Here is a 13728-nt window from a genome sequence, read left to right as displayed (position 1 = left end):
GATTAGCAGGATGCAAACCCAAAACACTGAGGGACAACACGAAGGCAAATGCATGCATCTGTTTAAAAAAAAAGGAACAGAAGAATACAAGAATGAAAATCAAGACATTCAGAGAGTAAACAACAGAAAAATAAGGGACATGACCAATAAAAAGTACATTTCTCAACATTAACATACAAAAAAAGATACAAGTGCACTGCAATACTGACCTGTTGACATTTTAGCTGATGTCAAATCTATAGCCCCCTCAGATGCCCCATTCTGATAGGTGAAACCATTCTTTCTTTCATACCCAAAAAGCCCAGTTTCTTTGAAATTACTGTTTGATATCGAAGCCTTCATGGTACTGAGATCTTCAATGACAGGTGTTGTGGCAATATTAATTTGATAGCCAATTTGATTGTCTGGTTGTGTGATCACAGGTGGCTGTGTTCTGCAGCTTCCTGTGAAAGGAAGCCTGTAAATTACATCACAGCAAACAGTTTGTCTTCCAGATGTAAGATCGACTGGTGTACCATCATCTTCCACAACAGTTGTAATCACTCCAGAAGATGAGGACAAAGCAACCATGGTTTTCATTGTCTTAGAAGTGGTGAGGTCTACAGGTCCAACTGCTGATGGCTCTGTATGCATTGGCATACCAGCAGTGGCATTTCCAGGGACAGGCATTAGAGGAGAAGATGTGCTTGCAACAGCTCTGTATGACAGATTAATAGGAATCTCTGCACTGGTTGTTGGCTTAGGTTGAGAATGCACAGGTCTGTACACTATCTGTGCAAGTGGCTCAAATGGATTGTATGCGGTAAGTGGAAGTGGCACTGAAGCAGCATTTCCCAGGTCCAGAGGCTTATCAACTGTGTTATTGTTGTAGGCAATTGTAGCTGTGCAAGTGACAATTGTTATGCTATCAGTAACAACAGAGAGTGTTGTAGTAGGGATTATTTCAGCACTTAGATTCACAATTTCTGGCTGTACAGCAGTTGCCTGTCGTCCACTTGATTCACTTGACAAGGAAGACCTACTTGAATCTGGGGCTGTCAGATCCATCCCTTGATCAGTCATTGTAACATTGACTTTAAAAGTAGTAAGATCTATAACATCACCAGGGTAGTGTATTTTTCCATTCTGTTTGGGCTTAGAATGGATTTCTGGCTTGACTGTGACTGTAGAAATCACAGGTTCAGGTACTGGTTCGACAGGAATCCTCTCCTGGACAACTGACACAGTTGTTCTTTGCACTTCAGTTGTGACAACTTGGGTAACAATATTAGGCAATGTGTCAGGATGCTGCTCAGTTGTTGAGATTGCAGAGTAGACTTGGCTCATACTTGATATAACTTTATCTTGTCTATGTATTTCTTGACTCTCAATAGATTTCGTAAATTGGGTAAATGTGACTGGTAATGGTGGCACAGCTATTGCAGAAGTCACTAATTGAGTTTCTTGTTTTTGCTCATAAACTGTTTGCTGCTCTTGAAGCTGTTTTATTGGAACTGGTGAGGGATCCGGCTGTTTTATAGGAGCTGGTGAGGGATCCACGTCAGTCAATGCCTCTTCTGAAGCCGAGACTATTAGTACTTCTTCCATATCCAAACCAGGAATGTCTTCATTCTGAGCTGGGATTGGAATCTGGGTTATTGTTATTGGTACAGAATATGTTGTTAGTATTTGTTGCATCTCAAGTTCTTGTCGTACATCACTCACTGTATGCTGAGCAACAGACTCAGCAGAAACTCCTGACACTGGGGTTAAGGCTACTGGTACCTCTGCTGATGGTTTTGATGTATTCACCACTGAGGCTGAAGGCATGGGAAGATTAGAACCCATGGAAGGTGTGGTGTACAGCATTGCTGGATAGGAAATTGGTTCCATGGCAATGGGAGGTGGTGGAGCTGCTGCTACTGCAACAGGTGCTGCCGAAATCATAGCAGCAGATGCCATTACAACTGGTGCTGCATCATGTGATGTTATATTCACAGATGGGAAGTGCACTGTATTCTCCATTGAGACATGAGAAACAATATTCGTAGTCTGTGCTACTTCTGATGATGCCACTACAAGAGGTACTGAAACCGATGTTTGTACAGAAGCAAGTGGCATCTCTGGAACTGTTACACAAGGCGCTGTAATACTTTGTGTTGAATGTACAGCTGGAGTGATATAATGAGTCTCCATTGTGACTGAAGCAAAATCAGGTGCCATCACCACACAGGGCGCTGCTGCATTTAAAGCTGAGATAGCCTTTGGTCGGGCTGCTACAATTTGTGCTGAAATTAATGACACGGGTACATCCACTACGGCTGGAGCAAACACTCTTGGAGCATCATATGGAACCTGCTGCCTGGGACTTGGAAGTGATGATCTTCCCATATGTGCTTGAGTTGTAATGCCCTCCACAGGTGATCCTGGTTCTGAGGGTAATGTTATCACCACATACGTTTCAAGAGTTCTAGCAAATCTGGGTGACAAGGGCGATTTTGGTGATGAAGCACTGTGCTTGGTCTCTACAGGGGCAGCCAAACTTAGTGACAATGCATTTGGAGGTTCTCTTGTTCTTGGTAAAGTTGCAGCACGAACTGCTTGAACAACTACTGGTTCGGGGCTAACCGGTGGCTTTACGCTCTCTCTTGATCTGTGACTAAATACCAGTCCTGGCGGAATACAGACAGGTCTGGGAGGAACCGGGGGTGGTGATTTGTGTGTTGGGGTCACAGCTGTCATTACAGTCATGTTGGCTATATTTGCTGGGGGTTCAGGTAGAGTTACTGTAACTGATGAGGGCGTTGGAACAGTTTTTTGCTGGTTAAAATCAGCCTTAGGCAATGTCCTATATGGCAGTTCTGGTGGTGAAGCTGTGGGAGGTGGTGGAAATGAAATCACTGGTCTATCTGTTCTTTCTTGAGACACATGAGGTTTTGCAGATGTCATACAAGGTGGAAATGTTGAATCAGTGATGGAACTTAATACTGTGGCTGGATAAGTAAAAGGAGAAACACTAACAATAACAGGATGGCCTCTCCCATCTTCAGTAGTTGTTTTACCCACCACATTTTCAAGATTTGGCAGTCTGACAGCAACTTGATCTTCCTGTGTCTGTACATCAGGATAAATTATTTGTGAAACTGATTGTTGTGAAGAAATTGCATCATCTGATAATTTTTTCTGCAGTATTTCTGTCATCCTTGGCTGAATATCAGACAGTATAGACTGAACTGGTTGGTAGGTTGTAGCTCCAAAAGCAACAGTTGTAGTAATAGTAGGAGAAACAACAGAGACTGTCTTTTCAGCAATTTGCTCTCTGTGATCTGTTGGAGGTGAAATAGAGGATGCTTGGCCTAATGTGGGTGCCATGTCTGATCTGGTTTTCACTGGTCTCTGAATAGGAATTTGAATAGAAACACTGGCCGGTGGCTGAGTGCCTCTTGCTAAAGCAGGTATAGTGGTACAAGCAGATGGTGGTGTGGCCACTTGTTCAACAACTGAGCTGGTTTGCTCTGTAGAGAGAACATTTGCTGGTATTGAGGCTGATAGAAAAGTTGGAACAGAAATAGGTGCTTGATCCACTGCTGAAACTGTTGATGGAAGTGGGGCATAGGTTTGAGAAGGTACTGGACAAGTCACAGAGATTGACTGTGATTGAGATGTGACCAGGTCAGGCATTTGGGCAACAATGGGGGTAGTTGTAGGAATCTGATTCTTGAGTGCAGTGAATGGCAATGTAGGCTCTGAAACTGAAGTTTGTTCTAGAACTGGATGCTCTAATGCAGGGGGCACACGATCTGGCATTTGAACAACTACATAAGTTTCTATTAAAGGTGCTTCTTGAGATTGAACAATATGTGTAGCAACAGTAGTTGTAGGGGTTTTCACATGCTCTACATTTGGATGAGTCATTGGTGCAACAGTTTGTTTGTCTGTAGAGGCTGATTTGACAACTGAAGTTGGTTCATGTATGGCACCAGCCAAAGGTTTTTTAGCTGAATCCAGTGTATGGGAAAAAACCCTATCTGGAGTAGGGACTGTTTCCTGTGTAGACTTTGGTATAACTGTTGATTTTGGAGCCAGGTTTGGTTTTGGACCTAGTGTTGGCTTTGCAACAAGAACTTTAGAAGTTTCAGTCGAAGTGCCAGCATTTTCTGAGACATGTGGTGAGGCTGGAATGTCTGATGAAGGGGATCCAATAATCTGTGTGGACGATGCAATAGGAGCAGTTGCAAGTGAAACGTACGTTGTGGCTTGCTCTGACACAAAGTCCGGCATGTGAATTACAACTGGGGCAGAAACATCAGCAACACTGGGGCTAGCTGGAGTAGATGTCTGGTCAGAAACTGGAGAGGATGATGACGGTACTGCTGAAAGTTCTATATTTGAATCTGGGGATGAGACTGCTGGGGATGTCGGTGGAGACAATGGTGATATTGCTGATGTTTCCACAACATTTTTTGATGAAGGAACTTCACAGATTACAGAAATGGGAACAGACTCAAATGATACTTCAGGGGCTTGAGGTTGCTCTTCACTTTGAGAAATATCACTTGGCTCAGATGAAATTTTTTCTTGTGTGACACTGTCCTCCTCTTCAACTTCCTCTTCACCAGAGGAGCACTGAGTGATCTTTAAGTCAGGAATTGGATATAAAGCTTTATACACAGATACATCCTGAGTAGATGTTGACTCTGTAATGTAAGGCTCCAAAATGCACTCAATAGGTTCAGTAAGGTTGTCTTCTTCCCCACTTGAAGGGATGAGTATCACCTCGGGAGAATCATATGATGACTCAGACACAGTCAGAGGTGAGACAGGAGACACAGGAGTTGAATGTGTTGGACTTGTTCCTGGTGTTAAAACATCTTTTTGTGTTTTCAGTAGCTCTTCATATGCATCCTCTGTTTGCAACAGTGGCTTTGCATTTTTATCTGAAGTAAGCGCATCATTTCCAGAAATAGTCACATAACAAGTGTCACTGGCATAAAGTGGCAAGGATGTGTCGACCTTTGATGCATGCGTTTGCTGAACCTCCTCTTCTTTTTGCGAGATCTTGTTCCTTTTATGCATCATTTCCTCATAAGCCTCATCTGGTGTCATAAGTATCCTGACCGACTCATGCTCAGACATCTTTCTGAAATCTTGCTCATGGGTGACTTTACCAAAAGCTGTTGCAGCCTGGTCTTTTTCCTCAACTAAAGTTTCATAAGCATAGTCCTCTATTAACATGCCTCCATATAATGGTTCAATATCAGGTGGTGTGCATTTCTCTGATGTTTTGTATTCCTGTGCTTTCTGCATCATTTCCTCATATACCTCTTCAGCACTCTTTAATGGATTCTCTGCAGCATCATGTGTTTCAGATGATAATGTTCTGTATTCTGCATTCTCTGGTTCAGATTCAACACTAGGTGAAAATTCAGAGGAGGAGGACTTGTGTTCCTCCATCCCTGCAACCAGCTGTAGTTTATCAGGTTTAGTCAAATGATCACGTCTCCTTTGCATGCCCAGATCATCTCTTTCTGTCTTTAATTTTTTTGTGACCTTTCTTAACTGCTGCTGATCACCACGTTCATCTTCCTGCGCCATCTGTTGATCACCCTCCTCACGTATCTGATCTTCCTCAGACGAGTCCTCCACAGTGGGAAGAGCCTGGCCGTGTGGTCTGTGTTTTGCCTTTCTTTGCTGTTTACTCTCTGCTCTTGCCTTTTTATCACTTGGGCTGCTATCACTGTCTTCATCAATAGAAGACACAGAAGTAGGAGAAGCTGTTCCTGGCGTAATGCTGGATACCTGAACACTGGAAGACCCATCACCCTTGGACAAGTCTTCGATCAGACTCTCATACTCCTCTGTGGTCTGTCTAATAGAAGTTTTTTGTGTAATGGCAACAGCTGTGTCAGTAGTTGTGATATTCTCATTGTAATTTGACTCATCTATTTTCATTATGGATTCTTCCAATACTTCTGAAACAGGGATGACTTGGGCAACTTGATCATCTTGGTAATGAGAAGACAGGCTAATATCAGAAATCTCCTCAGGTTCTACAGTAAGTTTCTTTAGGGCATGTTTATGCTTTATGGAATCATACGATTTTTCGGCCTCTCTGGTTTCCTGCTGTGTTTGTTGCTCTTCTCTGACTTGGTTTTCATCATCAGATGGTAAGTTCTCATCTTCACCCATATGCATAAGTTGTCTTCTTATGAACTCTTCATCATCTCCAGAATTTGAACTGTCTAGTTTGTAGTCCTCACTGCTGGAGGAAGCAGGCATCACTCTTCTTCTCTGTATCTGAGGGGAGTGTTCGCTCTCACTGCTGTCCTCATGGTATTGTTTTACACTATCATGTGCTCTAACAGGTAAGAGTTTTGTAGCAGTTTCTTTTATGGCCATTTCACTGACTCTCTGTATCTCCTTAAGCTCTTCCTCAGCTGAGCTGTATGATTCTATCGAAACCGGCATGATGTCCTTTCTTTGTTGCTCTTTAACATCTGCTTTTAAGGTGTCTACTTTAGAAATCGCTGAAAGATTGCTATCCATTTGTATTACAACATCTTCTTGTTGTCCATTCTTTGCAGAATGAGTGCATGTATCCTCTTTAACCTGCGTATAATGAAGAAAAAACTATTAAATTAAATCTGTAATGCCAAAAACATGAAATTACTACTGTCGTTGTTTCCTTTAAACAAACATTTTTCATAAAAAAACAATACTATTTAATATAATATAATATAAACAAATATTTAAATAAGGTAAAAAAAACAATAGCTTTGTGTATTGCTCAATAATGTGTATGTAATACTATACCATTGGCACTGCTGGAAGTGTAGACATTGATCCTCTATTAACTTGTGTCTCGTCTGGGACTTCGTCTTTGCCAGTTTCTTTCAAAGTGACCTCAGCAGCAGTAATAACAGCTTTCTGAGACTCTGCAGCTGGTATTGGTGCCACCACAGCTGTCATCTCAGTCTGCAGCATATCTGTGGTTGGAACAACAGAGAGAGGTGCAGGGACTGCTGGAGTGGTCACAGCTGACTTTCCAACAGTAGTAGGGGTGGTTTTCTCCTCGGCCTGCTTTCCAGGAGATGGTTTTGTCTTGGATTTTAGAGTAGGTGCTTGTGAAGGTGCAGGAGTCTCGGAGAGCTGTGTTTTGGGTGTGACTGTAGGCTTGTCTTTTGTGGATACAGGGTCAGATATTGATATTTTCCCCATGTCTCCCAGCTGCCCAGCTATAGCTCTCTGTGTTTGACAATTCAAACACAACCACTCAGCCTGCAAAAAAAACAAAAAAACAAAACAATGAGATTCTAAATCTCTCTCTCTCTCCTGAAAAGGTTTTCCTACAGGAAACCATGTTTACACATGTTTACGTCTGTGTGTGTGTGTGTGTGTGTGTGTGTGTGTGTGTGTGTGTGTGTGTGAGAGAGAAAGAATGAGAGAAAAAAGTTCATACTTAGAACATGCTACAGTAGGATTTAAACACACATATTTCTGTCCTAACAGGAGATTAGGGTTTATTTCCACATCCAGTGACGCAAACAAACCATAATTCTTTGGCACATGGTCTGAGTACTGTTATTTATGATGTAACACCCCCTCTGTCTCTTTTGTCATACTCAAAGGCTTATTCACAAAGCTGAGATTATAAAAACTTAATTTTCTTAGAAATTGCATTGTAAATCAAATAATTTAAAAGAAGGGGATATGCAAATGCATTTCAAAGGAAAGAAATTGAAAAACAAATCCCAAGACCAACTCCAGACCAGACTGACGCCAAAACTCTCAACTTAGCTATTCTGTTAGGAAAATCCTACTAAATGTCTTTGTTTGTAGATCATTTGTATTTCAGTCTCTCTCTCTCTCTCTCTCTCTCTCTCTCTCTCAGAGCCTTTAGCTCTGTACCAAATCCTAGTGAGCAGACAGCATTTTAAGGCACATTAGGCATGCTTTCAAAGGGAAGACCACATGCAAAGCATTGCATCATTCAGAAGCTAAATTAATTAAGGGGGGAAAAAGAATAATTGAGATAAATATTATAATAAAAGTTAAGGAAAACTAAGAAAAAATAATCCAAGATTGTGAACAAAGTTGAGAGAAATTAAATAAAGAAAGTGATCAATTTAAGCATAATTTAATCATCATTATAATAGACTAGTTTATTCAGTATTGTTGTGAATGTATTTTTATGCTATTGAATTGTAATCTTAGCAACATGCTAATGTCAAACTCCACTGAAATCCTCTGAAGGGTTAAAGAGTGTTCCAAATCAGTCACGTATGAAGATTAGGCCAGCTAGGCAGCTCACTATGTTTTGGAACAGAGCTTTGAATTATACATTTTATACCCTTGCAATTTTAAAGGGATGGTATAATGCCCCTTTTTACAATATGTGAAATAAGTCTCTGTTGTCCCCAGAGTGTGTATGTGAATTTTAGCTCAAAATACCCACAGATCATTTTTTACAGCATATTAAAATTGTCCGTTGTAAAGGGTCAGTAAAAACGCATTGTTTCATGTGTCCCTTTAAATGCAAATGAGCTGCTGCTCCCGGCTCTTCAACAGCTCTTGTGTGTTAGCAGCTCCGATTACCTTACGCAGGCAAGCACTAAAATGTCAGAAACTGTTCTGCCTTTTATGTTTAAACTGGAGTTGGACAATGATGGAGTGACTCAAGAAGAAGTGACAACATGTAGAATTCAACAGGACATTTCTGAATGGTTAGATGATGAATTTATGTTGCTGATGTGGAGTTAACTAAAGTTAACTAAAGTCTTTGATTATCATACTCCGTCATGATAATCTATAAAAATCGCTCGTGTGGGAACTGTTGCATGCCTACAGAGTGGCATGCTATTGCATTTGTGTTACGTACTGTATTGCATGTGAAAAGACTCACAAATGTGCTCTACTACAACAACTCTTCCTCTTCCCAACATGGACTGCGTGTTTCCGGGGGCAGGGTTTATGTAAATTTTAGGGTTAGTGATGTCACTAACCCAGGAGGAATGTCGTGTAGTCCCCACCAGCCGTTTGTTGTAGGCTAGTCCTTAAACAATGAAATATCTTCCTTTGCTTTGAACTTTGAGTGTTGTAACTGCAGATGTTGTTTGTGCTCAAACAGCAACATTACACACTAACTAAAGTTTGAAAAGTGAAATCATAATCAACCACCCCTTTAAAAAAAAGTGTTAAAGTAAAACTAAAGACAAAGTAAATTATTTTAATCTACAAAGATACTCTGTTTCTTAATAAACAGCAAGTGTTTGGAAAAGCTTTGTAGTTCTTGTGAATTTGGGCAAATGTGTGAATAATGTGTAGTAATGGCACATTGGTGAGGCTACCTCCTAGAGCAGCCTATTTAGTGAGAAAATCCCTCAAGGGCACTGCTGAGCAAGAGAGGCTTCATGAGGAATAAAGTGCTTCTAATAAAGTTCAACATCCAGTAAATAATACAACAAATATGAACAGGATATACCAGATAACTACTTGCCTACTATAAACTAGATATGCAAATGTATCAATTAGAGCAAGATAAATTAACTCACAAACACAGCCATTACATGAACAGAAATGCCCATGGTTGCAAAAAGAAATGAGAACAAACTCATTTTAATACTGGCTGTGGCTTCAGTAAAAGGAGCAATCATCACCACTAACTGATAACTTGACTGGCTTATGCATATGCAAATCAGGAGAAGCAGGGAGACCAATCAAAAGATTAATTAACCATAAAAGGAACCAATCCTCTTCTTCAGTGTGTACAAATTTGTGAATGTCCTCATCACTGCTGCTTGTCATTCCTGCATGAAGGCAATGTAGAGTGCTGATCATGGCACATAAATAAAACAGCGAAAACAAAAAAGGCGGGATTGTGTTTCCTCACCTTTACTCTGATTGTCTATACTTTATTCCAGTACAGAACTGAGACAGTGGCACAGCAGATTTATTCTTTTTCAGCTCAGTTTAACTACATACCATGATGATTACATTCAGTCTACAAAGAGCAGTTAAGAAAAGACATCATTCTCTGAGATCAATTACATCTGCTCAAGCATTTGGGAAGACATGTCAGGATCCCTGAATAAAGACTAACAAAGACTATATTAATAATGTGTGGGTGATTTATACTTCTATAGGAGAAAATGCCTCGGTTACAACTGTAACCTCGGTTCCCTGAAAAGGGAACGAGAAGTTGCGTCGAGATGATGCTGTGGGAACACTCTGTGTGATTGCGTCGTGAAGCACTTGTGAAATCAGTCCAATGGCGTATAGGTGGGTGATGTCATCGCAGGAAGCTGTAAAGTGCACCTAGACCAAACATTGTCAACTTCTGATAGGTTGAAGCAAGTCGATCACAGGCACGCCGGAAGTATGGCAGGGTGACGCAACGTCTCGTTCCCTCTTCAGGGAACCGAGGTTACAGTCGTAACCGAGGCGTTCCCTTTCAAGGGAACTCGCGTTGTGTCGAGATGACGCTGTGGAAAAGTCTATACCAGCACCACTATAGTGACCAGTGCATGTCTTGTGTGAAATCAGGCGAGCACAACAAAGACAGAATCACCTGGGACCCAGGAGTTAAGCCCAAATCTAGGTTGTAAACCCGATGAGCGTGTGCGGAAAAGAACAGCCCGCCGCATCACACACCTCTTGTAGGGATACCCCTAATACAAGGCTACAAAGCCGCCATACTCCTCCTGCTCCAATGCACCAAACCGAGGAAACCGGTTTGTTTCCTGTGCAGGGAGCTCTAGAGTGATTGTGCCCTCAACAATGTCCAAGGGCACCGAGCGACCGTCCATGATCGCTCCCCAGTCCATGAGGGAAGCATCTGTCGTAAGCGTTAAGCAACAGCAAGGAGCTCCCAGTACAGGACCCTGGGACAAGAACCAAGGCTTTTTTCACATAAATAGGGCAAGTAAGCTTCGCCGTGTGACCCATATCATGTGAAAGGGGTTGGCCCTCGGGGAAAACCCTTTGGTCTTGAGCCACCTCTGTAAGGGTCTCATGTACAACAGGCCAAAAGGTATCACGTTGGACACTGCTGACATCAGACCCCACAATCTCTGAAACTGTTTCACAGTTTCTGGCCTAGCTTTATTCTTTTCACAGCCGACAGGATGGACTCTATGCGTGCCGGTGGGAGGTATGCCTGTATCGACATTGAGTCCCAAACCACGCCAAGAAAAGTGGTCCTCTGTAGTGGAGAAAGCACACTCTTTTGGGCGTTTAGCCGTAACCCCAACTCTTTCATGTGGGCGAGAACGACATCTCGATGCCGAACCGCCAACAGATGCGACTGAGCCAGAATTAACCAATTGTCGATGTAGTTCATGATGCGAATACCCTACAAGCGCCGAGGCGCCAGAGCTGCATCTACGCATTTCATGAAAGTGCATGAAACCTTTTCCCCGCAGTCTTCTTGGAAATAATGACGGTCCTCAGATCCATCTTACCCCTTGAAGGCTGTGGTTGAGAGCGCCAGCCCGACCCCCAGTCCTTTAGTGGGGGCTCGGGAGCAGACGCTCTGCTACTGTAGAGATATGTTTGGCAGAAGTTCCCACGCTGCCAAAAAATCTACTAAGAGAACCAGACTCTCAAGACAGGTCTAGGTGTTACTTGAGTGACCAATTCGGTGCCCTGTGCGGCGAACCGGCAGGGAATAACCAAACAGACTTTTCTGAGACCCGCTACGTTTCAGGACGAACACGGAGATATGGGCTCGTTGGAGCCTGTTGCGCCCCGACGCACACAAGGTGGCGGGGTTGGCAGACAATTTCAGGGCGGACACTGAGATAAGGGCTCGCCTGAGACTAGAACTCGCTGGAGACCCATGTGCCCCGAAGCACACGAGGTGATGGGATTGGCAGAACGTCCCCTGAGAACACCGTATAATGAGGTGTTATTCATTTCCCCTCAGGAATTTCACCATTTATTTCCTTAGAATTAAATGCAGCCAATGATCAACCAGACAAGAAAACATGGTCTGGATGAAAGGCTGAATAATATATTAATAGCGACATCTAACTCCTCAAAGATCAGATGGGTACATATTAGTACATTTTCTCAAAAAAATCTATGCAGCCAAATATCAACCAGACAAGTAAACACGGTCTGGATGAAAGGCTGAATAGTATATTAATACAGACATCTAACTCCTCAGAAATCAGATAAACACATATTTAATTTTCTCAAAACTGAAATGCAGCCAAATATCAACCAGACAAGTAGAAACAGTCTAGATGAAAGGCTGAATATAGTGTCTTAATACAGACATCAACTCAGTTGAGTATTTAACATTTAATTTTATCACAATTAAATGCAGCCAGAAATCAATCAGATAGAGAACTTGGTCTGGATGAAAGGTTGAATATATTATTTTCATACATCTACTTTCAAAGCCAGACAAATATTTCATTTAATTTCTGAAAATTAAATTAATATTATAATCTCAAACACAAAAATAACCATAAATAATAATCTGCAAACACATAATTAGTTTGCACACAATCATAATAGAAAGAGAGAAAGGGAAATTCCCATCTGCTCAGTTCTCTCCGCATATATATATATATATATATATATATATATATATATTGCGGACCCATTATCTACACATTGCCTCGTAATATATGCACTGCCTCGGCAAACGCGTGATCTGAGCCATTGGATTCTTATTGCAGAGATGCAGACCCATAATCTACGCGCTCCCTCGGCAAACGCAAGATCAGGGCCAAAGAATCTTTATTGACTTTCTTCCCTCGAGAAGAAAGCCAACAGAAGCAGAGCTAAAACTCTTGATAGTGCACGTCGGGAATGAACACTGTCAGACCCCTTTTACTAGAGCTGACCGTGCATGCTCTAATCCCAAACAAACAACACATAAGTCGCGTGTATCCCCACTCGTAATTAAGCGAGGGCAGGGAGGAACACATGGTCAAAAATGCTGTTTGCTCGCCATTATATTCCTGTCTAGATATATAATATGCTTGTGGACAAACAACAATAAAAGACAGAGACATTGACTACGTTTACAAGCTGTTAAAATTAGGGTTATGGTCGGGTTAAGGTCACTATTTGGGTTTCTGAAACATTCGGAATAACCCGTTTACATGCGTGAGCAGAGAGAGTTAATTTGTAATCAATTGGCAATATCCCGATGTAAACGGCGACGCACGGTTAGCGTCTGGACGTACGGACAACCTTAAGACGCAATATGCGTCATTTCCGATTCTTCTTCCTGTATCCAAAGGCAACAACAACAGTAGCAACACGCGGATAATGAATAGTTCGGGGCAGATAGCGATCGCCTTTGTTTGCGCTTTCCTCCTTGCTCCAAAAGTGTGGTGCTGTGCTGCGTCTCGCCATGTTTACCTCTACTTCTTGTTTACTTCCGGTATACTGCACGCGGGTTTCTGTATGCGCCGTCTCTACTCAAAAGACCAAGATTCCTTGCGAATAGAACATGCGCAGAACACAAATCAAATCACGCAGAGCGTTCCCACAGCGTCATTTCGACGCAACGCGAGTTCCCTTGAAAGGGAATTGAGCTTTTATATTTGTTAGTTTCACATTTGACACTATGGATATATGGGGATAAGGACATCCAGAAACCATGCATCTCTAATAGATGAGAAAATAATGTTTCACAGAACAAAAAAGCACAAACAAATCCATTTTGGGGACATTCTGACCAAAGTTACAATTAGCAAGTAAAATCCAGTCAACATAAGAATGAAAACAACA

The 13728-nt window shown here is 41.9% G+C and overlaps 1 protein-coding gene across 7 annotated transcripts in view; it reads right to left on the bottom strand.

The window, feature by feature from the left end:
• pclob (piccolo presynaptic cytomatrix protein b) overlaps positions 1–13728 on the bottom strand; it is a 94330-nt gene that overhangs the window by 27373 nt on the left and 53229 nt on the right. For all 7 annotated transcript variants that reach the window (XM_084409317.1, XM_084409321.1, XM_084409319.1 and 4 more), the window contains exons 16-17: positions 6793–7257; positions 210–6588 (exon numbers count right to left, since the gene is read on the bottom strand). In XM_084409317.1, coding sequence (XP_084265443.1) covers positions 210–6588; positions 6793–7257 — 6844 coding nt within the window. The remainder of the gene's footprint in view (positions 1–209; positions 6589–6792; positions 7258–13728) is intronic.

Source organism: Rutilus rutilus (genome assembly GCF_951802725.1).
Source record: "Rutilus rutilus genome assembly, chromosome: 5".
Taxonomy (NCBI): Eukaryota; Metazoa; Chordata; class Actinopteri; order Cypriniformes; family Leuciscidae; genus Rutilus; species Rutilus rutilus.
Note: the sequence above shows the minus strand (reverse complement) of the source record. Positions and strands in the feature narration are given on the sequence as shown.